The 18,647-nt window shown below is 43.9% G+C and overlaps 1 protein-coding gene across 1 annotated transcript in view; it reads right to left on the bottom strand.

Moving 5' to 3' along the window:
- The window catches only part of USP43 (ubiquitin specific peptidase 43), a 523,315-nt gene that overhangs the window by 119,254 nt on the left and 385,414 nt on the right, over positions 1-18,647 (bottom strand). Inside the window, exons 5-6 of the mRNA XM_030208099.1 lie at positions 17,538-17,673; positions 15,867-16,014 (exon numbers count right to left, since the gene is read on the bottom strand). Of these exons, the coding sequence (XP_030063959.1) occupies positions 15,867-16,014; positions 17,538-17,673 (284 nt within the window). The remainder of the gene's footprint in view (positions 1-15,866; positions 16,015-17,537; positions 17,674-18,647) is intronic.

The following is an 18,647-nucleotide window of genomic DNA, read 5'->3' on the forward strand; positions in this document are numbered from 1 at the left end:
ACCTCCTGGGAAGTAAGTTAAAAGGCGTCAAAGGCAATTCCAGAAATGGCACACAGCAAGTAAGTGTGCCTTGTGCGCGCAAGAGGTTGCCTATATTGGCAGTTATGCGCACTAATGCACTATGGGCTAGATTCTATAAATGGCGCTCAAAAATGGGCACTGGAAAAGATCAGCGCTAAGTGCAATTGTATACAGGGCACGTACCCTTTATAGGATCGCACTTAGGCGCCGATGATCAAATTCTCCACATTGTTCCGAACAGCGCTGAAAAGTTAGTGCTGGAACAGTGTGGGGAATTAAAGCTGTGATGATCAAAACTAATAGCAAGCAAATTTATGTGCACTATTAGTTTTGATTATGGGGGGCCTCCAGCCCCCCCTAACTTCTGCTCAATACCAAAACACTTTCCCTGGTAGCCCACTGGGCAACTCTACCCCACCCGCCCGGTTAGTCTACCACCCACCAACCCTCCCCCATACCTTGAAGGCGGGGGGTGCAGGAGGGTGCTAGACCACCGGGAGACTGTACCTCCAGCCTCTCTGTCTCTGGAGGGGTTGGGGGTGGTTGGGCAGGCTACAGTCCAGGGGGGGCTGTGGGGCTGGAGGTCCAGATGCATGCTGGACAGGGCTCCACATTCCTCCTCAATGCTCTACAAACCCTAATGCCAGCTTCAAGCTGGTGTAGGGTTTGCCACGGCAGCAGTGCCCTTATTTAGTACGCTGCCTGCAGAGCACTGGGGAGGAATAGTTAATGCCCTATTTAGCATGTATTTGCATGCTACTTGCAGTCAGAGCCAGTGAGCTCATTGTTTCACATGTTCGCCGGCTCTGATCATGGGGTGGGAGAAAATGTGGGCACTGGTACGACACTAAGAGCCTCTAGTGCCTGCATTTGCTTTTGATCTTCTGCCCCTTAGCACCAATTCCCAAGCCCTAACTTTGTAAATTTGATAACCAAGTTGGCCGTGGAGACCCCGTATTCTATAACAACATGTACAACTCTTTGAAATGCCCCTGACACGCCTATGCCCCTCCCATGGCCATGCCCCCTTTTGAGTTATGTATAATGGGATTTGGACACCAGATACGCATGCAAATCCCAATTGGTGCCAATTAAGGTCAATCATTGGTTGTTAGCATCCAATTATTTCTCATTAGCCAATTAAGATGCGCAGGTATCTCAGCAGTGTGCCCAAATTTGGGTGCTATATATAGAATCTGGGGATATGCGCTCTTCTGTAAGACAACACATAAGTGCCATAGCACACACCTGCAAAAAGGATGCACCATGGGAATCCTTCAACTGCACTGCTGCCAGTGGGGGGTGGTGGTGCTTCAATATTGTGCTTTCAATTAACAGTGACAGGCAGGTTCCCTGGAGTCCTGCAAAACTTGCCTGTCCCTCACTATTGAAAATGTGATACTGAAACAGCACTCCCCAGTGGCAGGAGGACTCCCGCTCACCTTAGAGGGAACACTGGGATGTACACATGGATGAGGCATGGGCAGGCCACGGGTATGCCCACAATTAATGTGCAAATCTTTAGAATGCTATCAAATGCACATGTGGACTGGCACATTTTTGTCTGCCGTTAACTTGGCAAAAACGGGCGCACCTTCGTTTTCAGTGTGCTGATACGAGTTAGCGTTAATATTTTGCAGGCCAGTATTTCTGTTGCTGAGGTTGTGTGTTTAGCAATTGGCTCTATGGTGAATGTGGATTTGTATATTATTGCCACTCCTCCTCCCTTTGTTTTTTTGGTTCTGTTGATGTGTATCATTTTGTATCACGGTGGACATAGGTCCAGTAGTGCTGGGTCGTCTTCAAGTTGCATCCATGTTTCTGTTATTAGCATTAGTCCTAGTTGTTCCGCTTCTATCCAATCTCTCAGCAATGCTGTCTTGTTGACTGCTGATCTTGCGTTTATATATCCTTTTGGTATTAGGACATAATTATCGTGGTTGGTTTTGGTGCATTTGATTTTTTGTAGCTGTTTGCATGATTTATCTGTTTTTAAATTTTGGTCCTGTGGATTGTTATTCTGACTTGGTTTTTAAGTGCTTATTGTTGCTTTTGTCATTGTTTTATTGTGGGGGTCATATTCTGGTTCTTCCAATTGGTGGTGTGATCGTCGTTTGTCAGTGATGTGTATGGGTATTTTGTTTCATTCGTTTGGTGCTGTAACTGGTGTTTCTATTATCCATATTGCTATCATGTAGTAAAGAGTCCATGACCTAAGGTTGGCCATTTTGGGGTATTTATTCACTGGAGGACTACCTAAAGCTCTGTAGGGATTCTGTGTGGTGATCCTGTTGATGTTATTTTCCAGGTCAGCATCCCAGGTTGGGTTTTTGTGTGTGGGTGTGTCTGTCTGTCTGTGTTTATGTGTGTTCACTCTGGTCCTACTTGGTTTCTTTCCTATTACCTTGCCATTCTCCTTTCTTCCTCTTATATCAGCTTCTCTTCCGGCATTGGTTCTTGTCCAGTCTCGCCGTTTGCCTTCCTCCGGGATGTGCAGCCGGCGCTCCTGCGCTCCCGTTGGCTTTCTGGGGGTGCAGAATCTGCTGGCCTCTGAGCGTGCTGTACGCCAGGGACTCTCCTGTTGTGGAGTGCGTCGCTCTGGTGCCCCAGCCCAGTCCCATATTCAGTCCAGCATCTTATCCACGACCCTTACTTTGCCCTGGTTTCCTTGTGGTTCCTGTGGGGCTCTCCAGTTGAGTGAGGGTTGTCTCTGGTGCCTCAACCCTGGCCCGGGTAGGTCGGGAGTTCAGGGGATATTTGCTGCACCTCAGCGTTTCTCGCCTAGTTTTTTCCCGGCTGTCTACTCTCTCAGGATCCATAAAGTTGGGGTCGAGCATAGTCTACTGTACTTGGTGGTGAGTAGCTCTTCCCTAGCATGACGGTCCCCCAATTAGTTCGGCGAGGGACTGGACGTTCTACCATCCCTCTTCTAATCGAATGTAAGCGGCTGGGTGGTCAGGTATGGAGTTGGGTGGGAGAGGTATTTTGGAGCTCCCTCAGGGTCCACGAGGTCGGGGCCAACCCTATGCTGCCGGGCTCAGCTGCTGTTGTACCAATCCCCCGATTGTTCCAGGGGGAAATGGGCATCTTGCCCCTCGTCTGGCAGAAATTAAGCGGCTGAGTGGCCGAGCACGGAGTCGGGCAGAGAGGGATTACAACGCTCACCTTGACACGGCCATCCTTGTAGATGCTCTTTCAGCGTGACCAGGAGTTCTGCAGGTATATCCAGGTGCCTTTCGCCTCCTAGCATGGACCTGGTCTTGCCTTTCTCAAGCGGGTTGGCATGTGATGATAGCACTCACATCCTTGTTCATCCCATTTCGGTTTGGGGCTGTTCTCTGTGTCCGGTCTCGACCCAAAACTATCAGGGTCCCAGAGCTAGTTGGCTCCTTATCCACCTAGCTGGTGGCCATCTTGCAATGCATCTTAGTAAAAGGACCCCTTTGTGTAGGCATTTTTCCAAGAAAATAACATCTGTAGAGTATTAAAAGCAACAAAAGCACTTTATTTTCCTAACCTAATCATGTCCCCGGGACATCTTTTCTCAGTGTGACTAAAAATAGGCATGGTTTTCTATAACAGGTCTACTTTAAGCTGCACTTAAGGAGGGAAATTTCTAGAGGGCCAGTTTATGAGAGTAAATTGTTGCTAACTACCTATATAAGTGGCCTTTGAAAATTGTCCTTGTCATGATTAGGGATAACACAACTCCAAGAAGGAGAGAAAATCTGGATTTATATTTTGAATACATTAGCATCAGATAAAGAATCAATTTCTGTGCCAGAACAATTAAGATTTCAACTGAGAGAGTACATTTTTAAAAAGTACATTTTTCTCAGTGTGGACTTTGCCTTATTTTCAAACCTTCTACTTTGAAATTAGCTCCAGAAAAATAATGTGTTGACATGTACACCTACTCTGTACCTATGCTGAATTTTCAAAAGCATGCACACAAATTCAAACACTGCCTAACCATACCTCTGTTCAGTGCGGGCAGGTTGCAGGAATTTTTTGTTGATACCAGTTTTGGAGGGAAAGCACCGTTTTACTATGAAAATGGCTTTTAAAATTAACACCATCCCTCCTCCATGGACATTACCTACGAATTGTTTTTTTCTCTCTCGTTGCACATGAACTGATACTACTGTCAACTGAATCTAAGCCTAATTATCAGTGCACTATACTATTATGTTCAGAAATAACGTTGATAAGAGGTTTTGCATAACCTGTCAAAAAGAGATCTATAACTGGATTTAAAAATAACTTTCCTATGCTAAAGTCCAAAGAGATGAGTCATTTTGTTAAGATCATTCTGGAATTTCACTGGAGCTTGAAATGATTATAAATTGTAGCAAAGAATGCCATTCTAACATTATCTGGCTAAGAACAGCTCTTTTAAATTTTTTGAAATTGTTGGGTTCCTTTAAGAACAAGATGGCAACTTGGACAGAGCTATCCCTGGGATGGTTCTTGCCAGCAATTTGCTCAGAGTGAATTTGTGTTGGCTTTTGATATATTAGATACATTTCTAAGCTGGGTCACTTCACCCTGGGAGAAAGGTAATGTCAAAACAGCTAACTACTCTTTGTGGGTCACAATAGCCTTCTGCTGACTTTGATTTTCAGGTTCAAATTGAACTGTGCTCAAGCTATTGCATTTCGGGTCCTTCTTATCTGTTCCCTTCTCCACTACTGCCAACTCCAGACTTCGCGCCTTCTGTCTCGCTGCACCCTACGCCTGGAATAAACTTCCTGAGCCCCTATGTCTTGCCCCATCCTTGGCCACCTTTATATCTAGACTGAAAGCCCACCTCTTTAAGATTGCTTTTGACTCGTAACCACTTGTAACCACTCGCCTCCACCTACCCTCCTCTCTTCCTTCCCGTTCACATTAATTGATTTGATTTGCTTACTTTATTTATTTTTTTGTCTATTAGATTGTAAGCTCTTTGAGCAGGGACTGTCTTTCTTCTATGTTTGTGCAGCGCTGCGCACGCCTTGTAGCGCTATAGAAATGCTGAATAGTAGTAGTAGTAGTAGTTCTTTTCATTCTTATGAACTTGAATACTTGTGTTAAGGAGGTTTCTTACTTTTATGTAGTTACTACTACTACTTAACATTTCTAGAGCGCTACTAGGGTTACGCAGCGCTGTACAGATTAAGAAAAAGGACCGTCCCTGCTCCAAGGAGCTTACAAACTAATGGGCGAAATGTCAACATAGTAAATAGTTAACATAGTAAATGTTGGCAGATAAAGACCTGAAAGGCCAGAGTTGAATCTGGCACTCTGCACAGGTTCCACTTCTTTTTGATTAATCACTGGTCTACTTAATCTCTGTCTCTCACTGCCAATTCTGGGACACAGACCAAAGAAGTCTGCCCAGTACCTGTCCAACTTCCCTAGTGAAGTCGTCATCGAAGCCCATGCAAGCCTTGATTCTGATTTGTTTCTTGCCAATTATGAGACCCAGAACAAACAGAGCGTTAATGCTCCCATCGCCATGTGACTTGCCCCCATTCCTAGCTTTAGTGCAGGCCCGGTGTGAGCACTATAATCGCACCCTGTAAGGCTCTGAGGGAACCTCAAATCAAACCATAGACTGTAGACACTCTCTCCTGATTATTTCAGAGCTAAAAGGAACTAATTGGAGGAAAAGTCCTCAAACCGCCCGGTGCTAGGGCTTACTTCACGCCCAATGTCTTCAAAGCACTCATCGGACCTTTGCTCATCATTGGCCAAAAACCTCCTCCATACCTTCACTGTTTTCATTGAAGCAAAAATGTTTTTGTCAAATTTTATCCACTTGCTAATTCAAACCGTCTTCAAACAATCCACTTGTACATTTTATAAATGATAATTAAGGTCACTTAACTTCTGGAACTTGTCAGGCTGTTGAACATTCGAAGCCAATACTCCCGATGGGGACCCGTTTTGCCCACCAGCTTTCTCAAGGGAGATATCATCGGCGCTCTACAAATTGATTGGAGGAGGTTTTTGGCCAATGATGAGCAACGGTCCGGTGAGTGCTTTGAAGACATTGGGCGTGAACTCAGCCCTAGCACCCAGGTGGTTTGAGGTCTTTTCCTCCACTTAGTTCCTTTTAGCTCCTCTTAACTCTGAAATAATCAGGAGAGAGTGTCTACAGTCTATAGACTATCAAATCAAACCATAATCTGTAGAAGAGTGCAATACACGAGGATGTGAGGGAATCTCTCCTCTTGGAATACTCTGAGAGTGGTGAAACGCCTTCCTTGTGGTGTCCCTATCCCTAAAACCGGCTGTACCTGCTGTCCACATCATTGACATTCTTGCAGAATATAAATTAAGATCAGACCACTAGAGGAACAGCTCTGTGGTGCATATCTGGAACAGAGAAATCCCTCTTTAACTTAGGTTCATTAATACTGCAGGACAACAGCTGTTCTGGAAAAAAGGGTAAAGTTTACACATCAAATGATTCTTTAAGTAGATCTACAGATACCAGCACTGGCACAGAGAAGTGCAAGACCCTGCTTCAAAACTGCATGGCAAGAACCCACATTGCAGACAGATGTGGGCTACACACATCACATTTTACATTTTTCCTGTTTAACCAACTGTGAGATGCAAAGCTAAACTTTCCCAATGGCAGTGGTATTCTTGCCCCGTCCTAAAGAGCTGCAAAGGGGTCAAATATTCAGAATTTCCTTAATGAATATGATGAGAAAGATCTGCATACAATGGAGGCGGTATGCATAGAAATCTATCTCAGAGAAGGCAGCTGAGGCTAGATGTAGAAATCTATCTCGTGCATATTCATTACAATATACTATAAAGTAACTATCAATTCAATATCCACCTTATATTAATACATTTTATTCATATCATATTTTTTCAAAAACTTTAAAATACCATATAACATTGTATTACACCACTTCAATGTATGCTGATTTTCTAAAATGTGCCCATATTGAAATATGCTACTAATATTGTGCTCCCACTATTCTGGCTATGTTATCTCTGAAATATCAACTTAATTCAAAGTCCTTCCTTCATATGTAGCCACAACAGTCCACAATTTTTAAACTTCCTTTAAGCGAAATCACTCAAACCTTCGAAGATCTATTATAAAAAGGCAATCTATTCACATGGATGACATCAGTTCTGTTCAGGTGCACATGAAATCAGAGCACAACAAGGGGTCCTTTTACTAAGGTGCGCTGAAAAGTGGCCGGCGCTGGTGTAGACGTGTGTATTGGACGCGCGCAGGTCCATTTTTCAGCACACCTGCAAAAAAGGCCTCTTTTTTTGCCAAAAATGGACATACGGCAAAAGGAAAATTGGCATGTGTCCATTTTGGGCCTGAGACCTTACCGCCACCCATTCACTTAGCGGTAAGGTCTCACGCGTTAACCGGGCTGTAATCGTCAGCGTGCGTACAATGCTGATTATCTCCTGGTAAGCACTCCGCGCCATAAAATAAAATATATTTTCCGGCACGTGTAGTGGATGTGCATAAAAATTGAAATTACCGCTCGGGCCATGCGGTAGTTCCGAATTCGCATGCGTTGATGGCGCGCATAGGCGCCTTAGTAAAAGGGCCCCTAAATTTTCTAATCAAATGCCCAAACTCAAGGCTCATATCTAAATTCAGGGCTCATACCCTGAATTTATGGAGATGCCCCGGTCTACATGTCAGACCTTATTGACTTGCCACCCAGGAACACCAAAAGATCTTCACGCACATTCCTAAATCTTCACTTCCCCAGTTGCAAAGGCCTAAAATATAAACTAACACATGCATCTAGTTTTTCTTACATAGGAACTCAGCTTTGGAATACATTACCACTTGATGTGAAAAACAATAAGCAACTTAATCAACTTTCGGAGATCACTGAAGACCTATCTCTTCAATAAGACATACCACAATGATCCATCATTTGAACCTTAGCGCATTACTGCTTTTACTGTTATTACATTTTTGATCTCGTTATACCTAATGCTTTATCCCATTATGTTACTCATGTTCTTATGTAATTATTAATTGTATCTTTACTCCGCTGTGGTGATAACCAGAGCGGAATACTGTAAGCCACATTGAGCCTGCAAATAGGTGGGAAAATGTGGGATACAAATGCAATAAATAAATAAATAAATACCCAACATGGCTCCGTGTTTTGCATTTTAGCATTGTCAGGGGCTGAGACGACTTACTCTATAATTAATCTTTTCTTGCGGTCACCAACAGGCCGAGATAATCCAAAAAGTTTGCTCACAAGCCTAGAACACTGGAGTAAATTTATTGAGATGCATATTCATTACAGATATCCTGAAAACTAGACTCATTTGCTGCCCTCTAGAACTGGGAATGAATACCATGTGTTCATGTGCCTTGTACTCCCATCTGAATCCAGACAATTTTTAACACAAGGGGGGGGGGGGGGGTCAATATTCAGCTGGTGCAGTAACTATGATAATTAAAAAAAAACCAAAATCAGCATTAGGACATGCTCTTAGAACTGCTATTCATGGTCATCAACAGCACTGAATATATATAATTACATAATTATGTGGTTAGGATCTCAGCAACTATCCCCCTAATTCTATCAACCTGCAAGCTCAAGTTTCCATCTAGCATGCAAATTTGCATGCACAACTTATAGAATAAGGTCAGTTGTGTGTCTAACTTAATTCAGTAATTGGCTGTTATTTGAATTAGAAGCCGATTATTGGTAAATGCCCTTAGTTGCTATTTTATATGTTATGCGCTCAAATTCTAGAATGTGCAACTTCAAGGGGGACGTGGACCTGGGAGGGGCATGGGTGGATCTGGGGCCGTGGAGGTGTCAGCAGGGCCAGTTTTAGATATGGTGGAGCCCAGGGCAGAAATTAAGGAGGGGGCCCCTGATTCCCCCACCTGCATCGCTACTACTGAGCATCTCTTCCCCTTCTCCCCACCACAGTCAGTCTCCCTCCCTTCCCCTCACCTTGCAGTCTTCTTTAAAGTTTTTATTTCCCTTCTCAGAGGGGCCCTGGTGCGGCAGCCATCATCACAAGCTGCCTCTGGCTGCCCTGAAGCTTCCCTCTCTGCCGCGATCCGCCCAGGCGGAAACAGGAAATTGCATCAGAGGGGGCGGATCATGGCAGAGATGGCCCTGAAAATGACAAGGACAAATCAAACTCGGGTATATACATATAAAGTATCGCATACCATGTAAAATGAATTTATCTTTTTGGGCAGATTGGATGGACCGTATAGGTCTTTGTCTGCTGCCATTTACTATGTTACTATGATGCCGCAACGGAGCCCTCTGAGAAAGGAAATATATGTTTAAAGAGAATCGGGAAGGGAGGAGGAGACAGGCTGTGGTGGGAAGAAGGGAGGAGGATACGGATTGTGGTGGGGAGAAGGAGAAGAGATACCTGGTCTGTAGGGCCCCCTGGAGCTATGGGAGTCCAGAGCAGCTGCCCTGTTTGCTCTCCCCCACCAACACTGGTCCTGGGTGTCAAGCGGTTAGGTGCACATTTACACAGTTAGGTGTGAGTATTTACAGCAGCCATTGAGCTGGCATAATTGCTTGTGCCTGTAATTAAGTGTACAAATACAAACTTACACTAGTATTCCATAACAGAAATTTTACGCTCAACTGCCATTACAGAATTTGCACTTAAAAAGCATCATCCTGGTGCCTAAATTTTGGCGACCTTTTCAGAATTTACTCCAATAAATTTAGTTTAAGCCTATTGAACTAAAAATATACCCCCGATATTCAAAACAATTTAACCAGTCAGGGAAGGCATCTGGCCGGTTAAATGGGACATAACTGGCTATCCGGTAATATTTAGCAGGGGACAAGACACAAGACATAAGCATCGCCATGCTGGGACAGACCAAGGGTCCATCGAGTCCAGCACCCTGTCTCCGACAGTGGCCAAAAGAACAAGCATTTCGTCCCGCCCATCCCAGAAATAGTGGATTATTCCTACGTTCATTCAATAACATTCTATGTCCTTTTCCTCTGGGAAGCCGTTTAACCTTTTTTTAAACTCCGCTAAGTCAACCGCCCCAACCACCTTCTCCGGCAACGAATTCCAGAGTCTAAACAAGCGTTGAGTGAAAAAAACTTCCTCCGATTTGTTTTAAATGTACTACACTGCAGCTTCATCGCATGCCCCCTTGTCCTAGTATTTTTGGAAAGCGTAAACAGACGCTCCACATCAACCCGTTCCATTCCACTCATTATCTTATAGACCTCTATCATATCTCCCCATAGCAGCCTTTTCTCCAAGCTGAAGAGCCCCGGCCTCTTCAGCCTTTCCTGATAGGGAAATCGTCCCATCCCCTGAATCATCTTTGTCGCCCTTCTCTGCGATAGCCGGTTATCCCCCGCAGAATATCCCTGGTTAGCGCCTAGGAGATAACGGCTGTATTGTATGATATAGGCTGTTATCCCTAATTATTCAATCCATATCTGGTTATTGTAAGCGGCCATATCAGGCCACTTAAATAGCTGACATATCTATAGCCATTTTAAAGTTAACTAGCTAACTTTGAATGTTAACTTTGCCAGTTAACTTTAAAACTGCTAAAAAAAAAATGGATATTCAATGCCAGTCACTGGAAACGGTCCAGCATTGAATATCCGGGCTGACCGCTGACCACAGGAGTTAGTCAGGCTCCCTCCCACGGTCTGAATATTGGCCCCATAACTTCTCCGACTAGTGGCTGAATAACACTGTACCTGGTTAGGTTTGCGACTGGGCCTCCCTTTGCCCCTTTCCTATATGGATAATATCAGGCTGTTTAGATAGCTTTTCAGCCTAATACTATCTGTACAAGGGCTGAAAATCTACAGATAGGGGTTAAGGGGTAGATTCTATATATGGCGCCACAAAAATCAGTGCTGAAAAAAGCGCTTTTCTATAAGCCACGCTTAAAGTTAGGCGTGATTTATAGAATAGCGCTTACACTCGGGAATCCTGCCTAACTTTAGGCGTGGCCATTTGCACCAATTCATGGTGTAAATTATTCTATATCAACGTGTATTAATTTTAGCAATGTCCCATTCTGTCCATGCCCCTCCCCTCCCTTCTGCATCCCTTTTTCAGGTCTCACGTAAATTTTAGGCATGTAAATGCCAATTAAATCTAATTAGTGCCAATAATTGCTTGTTAAAAAACAATTATAGCCACTGAGTATCTCATTATTCAATTAAATTACACATGCAAATTGGGCGCACACCCAAATTGGCACACTCAATTTTTGGCGACTTTTATAGAATTAGGGGGTAAATGTTCACCGGCCTCCCATTAATGTACAACTTCTTTTGAATACCAGTTCCACGATGCCGGCCTCCATTCTCTTTGAATAGTTGTTTCTTATGTGGCTAAAATTATGCCTGAAACAAATCTCATTAACTACAATAACTCCATTAAATATAGTGCCACAAGAACAGCAGCTGTGAAAATTGTTTTTTATTTCTTAAATCTACTCATTCTTCATAACCAGAAGAAAAATCCTCAGAATCGTTATTGCCACTGAGCAGTGCTTATCTTATATATTTCTAGTCTACCTTCTCCCAAAGAACCAATGTGGATCACATAAAAAAACACAATCATTGGGAAAAAAGTCCATCAATCAGTTAACACATTTTCAAATCGCTATAATAGAAAATACAATTATTTTAGTATTCTCAATATTTCGTATTTACATGACTGCTGCATCAGAGAATCTTATGAAGCATAGCACAATTTCTGTGTGTCATTTCACACTAACATCTCCTATGAACATACACAATTGTCATCAAACTATCTTTCCACACAGATTATATGGCAACAGTCTTAGGCATATCTAACAGTAGCCTCTCTGAGGTACCCTGAAACCCCTGACCCAACACTCCCCCTGTGTATGCCATTATTGCCCCCACCACCAAAAAAAACCCTTCTTTATCACTTCATGTAGCAATTTACACTGCACGTCTGTAGCTTACTGCTGCAAACATTTGTGGAATGTGGGCAAAACACTTCCCCGTTCTAGTTTCTCTACATTCAGGCCCAGTTCCTGAATCCACTTATCTCCAAGGCTGTATAAACAGCTTGGTTTCTCAAACTCCCAGAGCTCTTTTCGCAACCAGGACAGACTAGCCGGCTCTATTTTCTCTATCTGAAAAATCTCCCCCAGCTTCATTATGAACTCCACCCCCCCCCCCAACTCGTGATGCCTATTCAATGAGCAAACACAATGGAAAATCTGAAAATATGACAAGAAATCCACACACTGTCCCCTGAGCTGTTGGCTTATTTCAGCCATGGTTTTCATCTATCCCTTCTTAAAAATAAGATGGGCTAAATCCTTCACCCAGAAACAAACACCGCCACACCTCCCTCGTCAGGCCTACCAGTACACTCTTCTGCAGAGTGTATCAAATATCTTAGGCTCCACAGTGCAGCTACTCCCTCTTCAACTGCTAGTGGGGTCAACCAAGCACAACTTCCAATGAAATTAAGTCACTTTATTCTACCTGGCTTGGCTATAAGCTTTTCCAGTTCACCATTTCTTTTTGGTTGACCCTACTGGTTTTTTTTTTTGTCTACCTATTTTTGTGGGAAACCAGTTCTTCTGTTGTTTTGCTGCTACCTTAAACCTCTGTGTTTCTAGGCTAACTCCTTCCACTCCTGGATTCTCAGTCAACCTTTGTATCAAAGGTATCATCAATAAGAGGAAAGGCAAGGGTGCCATTTACTCCTACTGCTGCTTGCCTTTGCTGGTATAGTGCTCTGAACCCCAGTTAACCTGGTCGAATGCTTTTTCTGCATCAAAACTAACCAGTAACAATTTAATATTTAGAGCTCGACAGGTCTAAATCATATGACCTAATGTGTCAGTTTTGCAATTATTCTAGGTATCTTTGTTCACACACACTGGTTTCTTAAGACTGGTCCATCCATTAGGTAGGCACATTGACTTAAGAGGGGAGTCTCTTGAAAGCCACTTGTTGACTGATCTTTATTTCTGTTTGTTTATGTGGTCAAGTACAACCATATCATGGAAGGCTTTTGGCAATTCATTCTTTAGAACTATTAGATAACAGATTTATTTATTTATTTGTACAAATTTGCTTGACTACCTTTCAGGTTTCAAGCCCATGAAGGCACTCTACAAACCTAATAATAGTAATTATAACATTAAACATAAAATTCTTAGTAACAAATAAATACACAAACTTGTTAAAGTGGCCAACAGTAGTAGTTCCCTCCCTTCAAATACCCCCCCTAACTTAGATGTTCCCAAATGCCCCTTAACTCCAAGTAACACCAAGTGCCCCCCTTTTGGCCAACTCCTACCCATTCCCGAAGCCCCCTCTAGGTCTACCTGGCTAATACTGGGGGCAGTGGCGTAGGTACGGGTGGGCCTGGGTGGGCACAAGCCCACCCATTCTTGCCTCAGGCCCACCTAGTCTGGTAGTCCCCAAAGCACCTCATTGACGGTGCCTAACATCTCTCTCTCTCTCCCTCATGGCAGCTGCCCATCTCTCTTTAAACTTTCCACTCCCACTCCCCATCTATCTTTGAGCTATCGCCGGCAGCGATTCCTGTAAGCAACCTGCGCCAACCTTGCAGGCTTCCCTCTACCACGTCCCGCCCTTGATGACATAATTTCCTATTTCTTCACTGGTGGGGACATGGTAGAGGGAAGCCTCGAGGTCTGGCGCAGGCCGCTTACTGGAATCGCTGCCGAAGATAGCTTGGAGGTAGACCGGGGAGGGAGAGAGAAGCAGATGCCGGGAGGGAGGGGGGGGAAGAGGTGCAGATGCTGAGTGGGGAGGGGGAAGGAGAAGCATGACAACAGCAGGGGCAGAAGGAAAGTTTAACAAAAAAACTGTATGTATGGACAGGGGTGGGGGTGGGAAGGGCCCACTCGGGTTAACTCGGGGCCTATCCAAAATAAGAGGTCTGGCTACGCTTCTGCCTGGGGGTGTAAGGGGGTCAAGGCAGGAGCTATTCCCACTCTTTCCTGCCCATTCTGGTGGTCTTGTTGTACTACCATTATGGGGGTCAGGCTGCAGTATATTCAGTGTCTACACAGAGGAGTTAGAAGGCCAAGCTAGCCACAAAAATAGCAGGTATAACTTGAAACACCTAACTTAGACGGTTCAGTTATATGAGTAAATTTAGCAGCTCTCCCTAAATGAACAACACCACTGAATAGAAAGATATACAGAAATTTGAAAAATGTCTACTTTAGACATTTGAAGTCATACACTCCCTGCATGGCTGCATGTTGACCTTCACATTTCTGAATATTGTACAATAAGGAGGGTTATAGTCAGGGCCACACTGACAACCCATGAAACCCTGGGTAAACTTTTGCAGATGGGACCCTGGGATCAGGCCCTCCCTCCAATTTCAGACCTCACAATTACTGTTCTACCCCTTTAGTTAATGGGAGGAGGGGGCTATCTGGCCACATGATCAAAGGAGGTGGGCAACTCCTGGGACAGACAGACAGGCGGATGACCACATAAAAATGACTAGCAGTTTTGAAATTTATTTGAAGTGCACTAAATAAAATTGAGAAATGAAACAATTTAGGGTCACTATTCAGCAGGAATGAACCAAAATGGAACCATTTAACTTACCCATTTACCCCCCCCCCCCACCCCCTGCGGGTTTCATATAGCGCAATTGTGTGCAGAAATCTGGTCATATTCTAAATTTGTGCATGCAACTTAATTAGTTAACAAGTCAATCAGTGCTGATAACTGCCAATTAAAAAGCAATTATTGACACTAACTGGTATTAATTAGAATTTTAAGGACAGAACTGTCTAAGCGTATTGTGTAATGTGATGCTCGTAAATTCTAAGTCGCATAGTTGAAAAGGGGGTGTGGCCATGGGCGTGGGCTGTTAAATAGTTTTATTTTCTGGTGCTCGGGCAGTAATCGTCATTTGGGCATGCGTGGACCATTACCGCCCGGTTACCACGTGAGTCTTTACCGCTAAGTCAATGGCTGGCAGTAAGGTCTCAGACTCAAAATGGATGCGCACCAATTTTCATTTTGCCGCACATCCATTTTTCCCCCCCCACAAAAAGACATGTTTTACAGGTGCACTGAAAAATGATTCTACGTGCGCCTGAAACAAGCACCTACACTACCGCAGCCCATTTTTTTCAGCACACCTTAGCAAAAGGACCCCCTAGTACTTAACACCCACTGACTGGCATCTGGCTAGATATTCAATGGCACTTCCCAGATACTGCTGCTGAGCATCCAGTCAGAATGCCTTGGCTATATTCAGATAGTGCTGAGCCAGTCTGGAGACGGCGCAAAGGCACAGCTGGAAGTTATTCAGCCACCACAACATTCAGCAGTGGTGGCCGGCCAGCTATCCAGGCTAGTGAGGCTGGAAAAAAAAGCTGCCCTAACCTGCTCACATAGCTATCTGGGGAGCAGTGGTGTACATCAGTGGTACCCAGATAATTCTTGGTGGCTAGTAAAGAATGATATTCAGCACTGGTGTATAGCCCAGTGCTGAATATCCAGGGCTGGAAACACCCATGGTGGCCAGGAATTAAAAAAAAAACAAAAAAAACGCTGACCACTGTGGGTTGAACATCAGGCAGTATTTTTTTTTCTCTTTAATTTCTTTTGATTCTCCCCTAATACGTAGGAAGCATTAGTAAATATAGATTTTGTTACCATGGCATAAACCCTTGCTAAAAGCTGCACTCTGCTTTTCACTGAAAAACTCATTGTTTGATTTTCAGGTGTGTTTTATGTGATGTTTTCTTAGCTGTTTTATCAAAGAGGCCTCAGATGCATTTTATTCTGCAGCAACAAAGAAAGCTACCCCCAAAAGAATACCTGAGATGCGAGAGGTGCCCCCGGCTTTCGTGACCGGCGCCAGAGTCTGGAAGGCATACATGATGTCACCCTCAGCGATGGAATTCAGATCCTCATCATCTGAGAAAGATCGCTGGAACCCATTTGTATACAGCTCCAGTAGGATCACCTGAAAATATATGTTAGCGCTGAAGTTGGGAAGAGGCTGAAAACTGCTCTGCATGTTTCTAGCATTTGGTGGACATGCAGTTGGCATGCTGTATGCATGGAATAACACAAACAATCCTAGAGGACTTAAATTAAGGCTTCCTATTGAAGAAATGCTTGCGGCAGGTCACATGCACAGCATATGCATTCTGGTAGGAACAAGTTTTTACCAACTAAAGTGGGCTGTAAAAAGTTTGAATGGGGCTAGCGAACACCAAGCATGCATGCTTCCTCACCTTTCTGCTTAACCCCAATATAGCACTCATCCCACCTCTCCTATACCAGCACTGCAATTCAGTTTTTCACAAAATTCATGGGTTTGCTACTACTACTACTACTTAACATTTCTAAAGCGCTACTAGGGTTACGCAGCGCTGTACAATTTAACATGGAAAGACAGTCCCTGCTCGAAGAGCTTACAATCTAAAAGACAAATGTACAGTTAATCTGAAAGGTCAGGCAGATTGGGGCAACCTATATGTTCGAAAGGTTAGGTTCCGAAAGCAGCATTGAAGAGGTGAGCTTTAAGCAAGGATTTGAAGATGGGAGGGAGGGGGCTTGGCGTAGGGATTCAGGAAGACTGTTCCAGGCATAGGGTGAGGCAAGGCAAAATGAGCGGAGCCTGGAGTTGGCAGTGGTGGAGAAGGGTACTGAGAGGAGCGATTTGTCGTGTGAGCGGCTGTGCTGCTTGTAGTTCCAGCATTAGAGAGAGAGAGAAGCAGGCTGGGCAGAGGGACAGGGTTAAGCATCATGCCAGGTCTGATGCAGGTCAAGGATCCCATCACCGCCCTCTAGAGGAGGCATGGTTTTCAGCATACACCATTTGGGCAAACTGTCCCTCCCCCCGATATTCAGCTGGCTGGCGGTGAGTGTTTTGCTGCCCACCACCGGCGTTATTCCTGGATATCCAATGCCAGGCCTTGTCTGGCCTTCGGCATTGAATATCTGTGGTTTTTTTTGAGCTGGCTAATACATAGCCCGTTAAGTCAATATTCAGCCCTTGATCGCATAAAGCCAAACCACTTAAAGATAGGACTACTATTTATGTGGCCCATTTAAGCAGTTTACTTATGTGGTGAGGGGATAAATATTGGTACTTAACCCGACTCTGCCCCAGAAATCCTACAAGTTACCTGCTTTTGAATTTGGTGCTAACCAGTCATTTTCAGTGAAAATAACCGGTTAAGTGCCGCTGAATGACTGAATAGCTGCAAACAAGCAATTTAACTGGTTGGTGGTCATTCCCAGCTGGTTAAATCATTTTGAATATTGGCCATTGTATTTTTTGGCACTTCGTCCTAAGCATTACCAACCACTGGGTTGAAACACAAAGTAGTGACACCTGCATTCTTTTGCTGAGGATTTAGTCAGTAATCCAACCATCCATTTTGTCACCTACCCTCTATCCCCATACCCCACAAGTCAGATTCCATCTTAGGTTCTTATGGAATATTGTTGGTTAATACACAGAGGACTCAATCTTACCTGCTCCGGGTGAATTTTCCCTTCACTGGCTACCATCTCCCTGAGAACCGCCACAACACCAAAGAGAGGTACTGCCAGGCCTATCCGAAGAAACCTCTGGTGCTTGGAATGGAAGACCAAAGTGACATTCAAGGCTCTGAGGAGAGACAGGATCACATTATGAAAAAGATGGGCGAGACAAAGAGGACATGGACAACGCTATAATTATTTATTTATTTATTTATTTATTAGGATTTATTTACCGCCTTTTTGAAGGAATTCACTCAAGGCAGTGTACAGTAAGAATAAATCAAACATGAGCAATAGACAATTACAGCAGTAAAATTATTCAAATATCAATATAAAGTATGGCACAGAATACTACCTACAATGTCAACACAATATATAATAGAACATTTTAATTGACAGAATAGGGTATCGCATAGTATAGTATATCTAGATTTTCAGAAAGCTTTTGATAAAGTTCCTCATGAGAGACTCTTGAGAAAATTAAAGAGTCATGGGATAGGAGGCAAGGTTCTGGTGACAGCATATAAAAAAACAACTCAGTCTGTCTGCTCGGTTATTGATATCCACATGGTAAAGATACAGCCCAGCTGTCAAACATTTGTAGAATTATCATTCCTTTTGAGAGCTATTTTATGTGTGTGTGAGTGTGTGTGTGTGTGTGTGTGTGTGTGTGTGTGTGTGTTTCCTCTTTGTTTCTCTACCATCCTAGGTATTCATTCACTTATTCAAATTTATAGATTGCTTCTATAAAATCATTCGTAGCTATTTACAAACACCCATCTTGCAACAGAACCAGAAAAATGATACAAAGCAGAATTTTATGGCCCTCATTGTACAAGTCCTATTTACGTCCGAGAGGTGCCTAAACTGGTACTTAAACGTTTACCTTGTGCAAACATGTAAGTCCCCATTTAAAAAGCCAGGATATACAAGTCTCAAACCCAAGGGCGTAGCCAGACCTCGGCGGGAGGCGGATGCAGAGCCCAAAGTGTGTGTGTGGGTGGGGGGGGGGGGGGGGGTCACATTTTAGGCCACCTCCCACAGCCATCACACCTCCTCCGCTGCTTCCAACCCCCCTGCTGCCCGCCGTTGCCACAAGGT

This window comes from Microcaecilia unicolor, chromosome 6 (genome assembly GCF_901765095.1).
Source record: "Microcaecilia unicolor chromosome 6, aMicUni1.1, whole genome shotgun sequence".
NCBI classification, from domain to species: Eukaryota; Metazoa; Chordata; class Amphibia; order Gymnophiona; family Siphonopidae; genus Microcaecilia; species Microcaecilia unicolor.